The 5,563-nt window shown below is 38.4% G+C and overlaps 2 protein-coding genes across 2 annotated transcripts; one reads left to right on the top strand and one right to left on the bottom strand.

The window, feature by feature from the left end:
* Positions 1 to 247: 247 nt before the first annotated feature.
* Positions 248 to 711, bottom strand: LOC149206053 (proton pump-interactor 1-like). Its single transcript, XM_089397573.1, has 2 exons — positions 530 to 711; positions 248 to 439 (listed from the first exon to the last, which is right to left on the bottom strand). Exons 1-2 carry the CDS (start codon positions 671 to 673, stop codon positions 248 to 250), a joined length of 336 nt encoding a protein of 111 aa, XP_089253699.1. The 5' UTR covers positions 674 to 711.
* Positions 712 to 2,896: 2,185 nt separating this feature from the next.
* On the top strand, positions 2,897 to 3,506 carry LOC149206052 (putative calcium-binding protein CML25). Its single transcript, XM_089393618.1, has 2 exons — positions 2,897 to 3,383; positions 3,447 to 3,506. The coding sequence occupies exons 1-2, from the start codon at positions 2,943 to 2,945 to the stop codon at positions 3,504 to 3,506; spliced, it is 501 nt and encodes a 166-aa protein (XP_089249744.1). The 5' UTR covers positions 2,897 to 2,942.
* The last annotated feature ends 2,057 nt before the right edge of the window (positions 3,507 to 5,563 follow it).

The raw sequence follows: 5,563 nt of genomic DNA, 5'->3' as shown, positions 1-5,563 counted from the left end.
CTGTTTTTTTAGAGCCTTCAATGCTTCATAGGCTTCTTGCCGAACAGAATCTGCATCATTCCATTCATCTTGCAATTGCCTCAAATCAGAGTTCAAGGCACCAAATTCTTTCTCAACGGCCTGCACATTCTTTTCTGCTTGAAAAGCCTGCTTTTCAGGGAATCCAATTCCTGACCCAGAAGCTGCACAAAGATAGAAAACAAGTTAAGGGACTTTAAGAATTGAAGAAACCAAAGGTGATTAATCTTCAATGAATTACCTTACTACGTTCTTGAATTTTATCAATGTGATCAAATGCCTCTTGAAGCTCAGAATGAGATCCTGTAATTGCACATAGTTGATCCCGATTAAGCTTCATCACTTTCATCTCACGCAGCAACTGTTTTTCTTCCCGTAAAGGCATGCTCTCGTGTTCAATTCTATATTGCATCTGGTATATCTATTTACAAAAATTAACAAGTTCATTATGAACAACCAATAAATTAGTAACACATATGATTTAAATGCAATCCTTGCGATATGAGTATACCTTTTCATCAAATTCTTCTACAGACGTTGCATTCTTTACTCTGTTCAAGGTCAACTGCACTGGTTCCATCTCTTGTCGTTTGGACTTGATTGCCTCACGAAATGCCCTCTCTTCCTGCCTTGCAGCTCTCAACCTCTCTATCATTTGTTCTTTGTTGGACTACACAAAAGCCCGTATGAAATATAGCAGAGTAAAAAGAAGAAACAATTTTCAAAAGACTAAAGCAGATGTACTAGATGCTCAAAACAGCAAAGAATATTCAATTAAAAGACTTGCAAAGATATATAAGCATGTTATCTGCTTCATCTGTATGGCTGCTTTGATGAAGTCCTTGATTTGGGTTTTCTCATCCAAATGCAGCTGCGCAAATCGAATTTGAGTTCTAATTTTGTTGTCCAAGTGCCTTGGTATTTTCACTAAGCACGGGAGCTTCTTCTTAGTGACCTCTGCTTCAGGCTTTTGCTCATTCTCTGAAACAGGAGTAAACAGACCATTTGAACCAGCAAGAACACCTGTAGATACCAAATCAGAGGCACTAATAGCAACACCCTCTTGCATGTCTGGTTGCACTGTGTGATTGTAGCCTCTAGAATTTTTATCTACCACGTCAGAAGACCCACCAATGTTAGACACATTACAGTCACTTGACTCTGGATCAGATATTTCATCTTTCCCATGATGCACCTCGTCAACCTATTGTCCATCCATGTCTTCAGTGAGAATACCATTATCCTCGTTATCAAAACACCCTGATTCAAGCTCATTGTCATCATTTTCATGTTCAATTGTTGACACGCCTAGTCATAGCTCATACCTTTTTAGATTTTTTCATGATGGAATTCCTGTTGAGGTTGTTCTGAAATTGGTATCACTCACGAGTTAGTATAAGGAGAGAGGCCATTCAATGTATGAGCTAGGGCTTTCTCTTCTGCCAGAAGAAAGAAACCCTTGCCAAATGTAAAAACCCTTGTATGAGCCAGGGCTTTCTCTTCTGCCAGAAGAAAGAAACCCTTGCCAAACGTAAAAACCCTTGCCAACCGTTCCAAGAGCAAAGGCAAGTACTCCTATGGGCGGAACAGAGCGTATGAGCGCCCAGTTAATGTTCTTGAAATCAAGGGGTGTTTCTTGATATTGGTGGCTCCGCGGGCCAAGCCGAGGCGCCTCCTCGGGTCTTTTACCTGAAGCCATTTTATCAGATCCTGGGCTGTGTTCCATTGCTCGGCCTCGGCCCCTCATCTCTCCACCATCTCTCCGCCCGACCTGTGCTGCTCATATCGGCAACCCATTTCATTAGGTTAACTTTTGCACTATCAATTTGGTTAACATGGGCGGTTATTATATGAAACTGTATCAATCCGATGGTACACCTTTCTCCAATCGTCTAACACTTGATCCGACGGTGTAGACCGATGAAGAGTGGCAGATAGGGGAGTTGATTTCAGAGGGGAACGCCTTACGGCGTAATTTTTTTTTAATTAACTAATTACTTTACCGGTTTTTTAACGTTTTTTAATTTTAATTAATTAAATTGGATGGCATGTAATTGTTGAATCGTCTAACAATAGATCTGACGGTTAAGATTGGGATAGAAAGGCATTTAGGGGAGTTCATTTCAGAGGGGAACGCCTTACCACGTAATCAAACATAAACTAAATTAAAATGAACTAGAAACTCAAATTAATTAGATTCCAAAAATTCTTCTTTCAAAATTATATTAAATTAAATAATCTTATTCCATTGGATATCTCATTGATGCTGATCTCATTGGTAGTAAATTGCAAATATTTAAAATATATATACCAAAAGGATCAAAGTTGCATCTCTTTATCAAACATTTTTGTTTTTTTACTTGTTCACCACACAAGATGTAGTATCTCATAAAGTATCGACATCGATATCTAGTGGTATCTTCCATCCATCCATCCTTACTAGGAAGGAGAGCGAGTTGAAGATGAGATCGAGGAATGGAATTTTGAGTGTTGGTCGCAAGGCGGGACCGGGAGAACGCACGGGAGGGTTCGGTTTGTTGGTTACTCATGCAGGCTCGCTTTTCTTGGTTTTATTGCAATTCGCTTCAAATCCAACACACATTTCTACTGTTCTCTGTGCTGCACACAATCATCTTGGCACATCAAACATACATTTCTACTCTTCGCATCTTGGCACATCAAACATACATTCAGTATCTTGGCACATCAATCAAGCATCTTGGCACATCAATAATTGCGTAAAGCATCCCAGAAATTGGTGCGTTGTCATCCTCAAGTGGCAGAGATTCGGAAAAGAGCCCTATATAACGATGCCCTTGGCTTCCACTCCTCCACACCACCTCTAGCGCCATCTCCATCTCCTTCTCGAGTCGTAGTATTATCCTATTTGCTTCCCTTCACCATCACCTAGTTCAGCTGCGAGAATGGCTTCAGCCGTGAGCAGCCGCCGCGAGCTTGAGGACGTGTTCCGCAAGTTCGACACCAACGGCGACGACAAAATATCCAAGTCGGAACTGAGTGCCCTGATTTCGGAGGCAGAGATTGAAGGGGTGATGAAGGAGGTGGACTCCAACAAAGACGGATTCATCAACTTCGACGAGTTGGTGGAGGCCAACTCCAAGAACCTCAACGCCGCCAGTCTCATGCGAAATTCCGCTTCCGCTGTGCAATGTGCCACCCTGCCCGGCCGCTTGGAGCTGGAGGACGTGTTCTGCAAGTTCGACACCAACGGCGACGACAAAATATCGAAATCAGAACTGAGCGCCATCCTCAAGTGCAGCTCTAGTGAGGAGGAGATTGATGGTGTGATGAAGGACGTGGACTCCAACAAAGACTACTTCATCAGCTTCGATGAGTTCATGGCAATCTCCATCCGTCTGATGGACAATGCTATGCATTTTATGGATGCTGCTACGCGTCTGGTAAACGCGGATAGTCTATTGTACACCGCCATCCTTCTCATGCTAGGCCTTGCTTCAGCTAATTGATGCCCACGCCGCCCCCCTAATTAATAAATAAATAGTCAGTCCCCTACCTCAGCGCTCAACTCTTAACTCTATCATTATATGACAGCTGAATGCATGTACTTTCAGTTTTAAATATATTCACATATATTTAAAATAACTACACAGTCTCTTACTCTTTTTACTTACGTTGTTGTTTTTAGCATTCTTTTACGTTTTTAGCATTTTTTACTTTTGATCACTTACGTTGTTGTTTTTACCATTCTTTATCATTTTTTCCATTTAATTATTGCATCAAAAACAAAATGGGTTCCCATTAACCATTTATGTGCAACGAAGGAAGTGTCAGTTTTATTGAGTTTACAAGGAGATAACATACCACAAGATTTGAATATGATTATTCATGCCAATTCAAAATAAAGTTGTTTTTCAAAATAAATACAAGCTTAAATGGCATATGGGGTTTAATTTCACTACTGAAATGGAAGACAAGTAATACTTCAAACTATCATACTATGGGATCTTCAATCTATGTTAAAAAACAAATAATAAAAAAATGTACTCAAGTCACTTGCACATTTTAAGAATTTTTTTTCTTATGAGAGTCTCAGTCTATAACCTAGTGCTAGAAAATCCATCTAGAAATATAGTCATTCGAAATCCTAAAGCATTAACTATTTAGATGATTGCAAAGTTGTGAGCATCCATTGGTACTTCGCACCATACAAAATATAGTTTCATAAGTATTGCATAATAACAATGTCTCATTTTGGTCTTCCTTGTTGGAAGAAACAAAAGAGTAAACTATACAATTCACTATGGGAACCCAATGATATTAGGAAATATATAACTATAATGCCAAACTAGTATTCCATAATATTAGTGCTTTAGTATAGTCTTCCTTGTTAGAAGAACCAAAAGAGAGAACTATACAATTTAGTATGAGAAGCCAATGATATGAAGGAAGATATAACTATAATTCCCAAATACTTGCCTAAAATATTGCTACCATCCCATGCCCATTTCCCCATTAAATGAAAGTAGTTTCGCATAAATTAACTCAAAGCTTCCATCTTTGCAATTGGATTTAGTTCTTAAAACATCATTTTCTTTTCTATTACTTGAACCTGCATTAACTTATTGAGAAATCACCATAAAGCCATGAAAACCTGCAAGCAATTGACCTTAGTTTGTAGGAGTAGATATGTCTATATTTTTAAAGAAGTAGTAGGGTATTAAACTCTCTTGTTTTATCATCAATTTAGAGAAAATCATAATGGGCTCTTAAAAGGTAAATCCTCTATTATTTTCTTCAAACTAAATGAAAAAATGAAAATTCTCATAAGACAAGTGAATACAATAATTCCTCCCTTTAAATTTAGAGAAAACAAGAGACCTATTTAATTAATAAGCCACTTACATTTAGTATCTCTTACTCAACATAGAATATCCTTTCAATTTAAGAAAAACAATAAAATTACCTACAAGAAGAACCAATTTCTTTATGAATTTTAATTTCAAAGTCTTGATAACAACTTCATAGTCTAGGGGTAATCATATCCATTGTATTTTACTCAATTTCTTTCCATTCCCCCCGTTTTGAATAGAACACCTTGGAGGCATCATTTCACTCATTTGACCTCTTCCAACAGCTAAGTTATACATATTATTTCCTACTAATTCCAATGGAATTTATAGATGAATATGATGAAAGAGATGGAATGGTCATACCTCGCCAGATCCCATAGAACCCTTGAAATCTTATTAAGAAAATAATAAAATTTCTTCATAGAAATAAAAGAGATGGCGGTAGGAAGTGGTACCTCTAGTATCCTGTTTAACTTATTTCACAAAGAAATAATAACAGTGTGAGGCCTAGACTCATACACAACATGACACTTCCACAAGTATGGTTGGCCAAATAATACATCAAAAACTTCAGGAAGTGAAACATCACACAGTACCTCATATGTGAAGAGCTTGATGTTGTAGGGAAGGAGACACTGTTGGGTGATGCAGAGATCTCATCCTTGGTGAAGCCATCCCATGGTGTACGACTATGGGTGTGGTGTGGTTGGTAC

Source organism: Pinus tabuliformis, chromosome 1_2 (genome assembly GCF_031772625.1).
Source record: "Pinus tabuliformis cultivar Carrire ecotype Pingquan chromosome 1_2, CPIR1, whole genome shotgun sequence".
NCBI classification, from domain to species: domain Eukaryota; kingdom Viridiplantae; phylum Streptophyta; class Pinopsida; order Pinales; family Pinaceae; genus Pinus; species Pinus tabuliformis.
Note: the sequence above shows the minus strand (reverse complement) of the source record. Positions and strands in the feature narration are given on the sequence as shown.

Bases quoted from the DNA above. Each gene is read 5' to 3' on its own strand.
- LOC149206053 (XM_089397573.1), bottom strand. From the start codon at position 673: ATGATAGAGAGGTTGAGAGCTGCAAGGCAGGAAGAGAGGGCATTTCGT. The intron at 440-529 runs GTATACTCATAT...TTTTGTAAATAG, and splicing joins TAGAAGAATTTGATGAAAAG to ATATACCAGATGCAATATAG.
- LOC149206052 (XM_089393618.1), top strand. From the start codon at position 2,943: ATGGCTTCAGCCGTGAGCAGCCGCCGCGAGCTTGAGGACGTGTTCCGC. The intron at 3,384-3,446 runs ATCTCCATCCGT...CGTCTGGTAAAC, and splicing joins GCTTCGATGAGTTCATGGCA to GCGGATAGTCTATTGTACAC.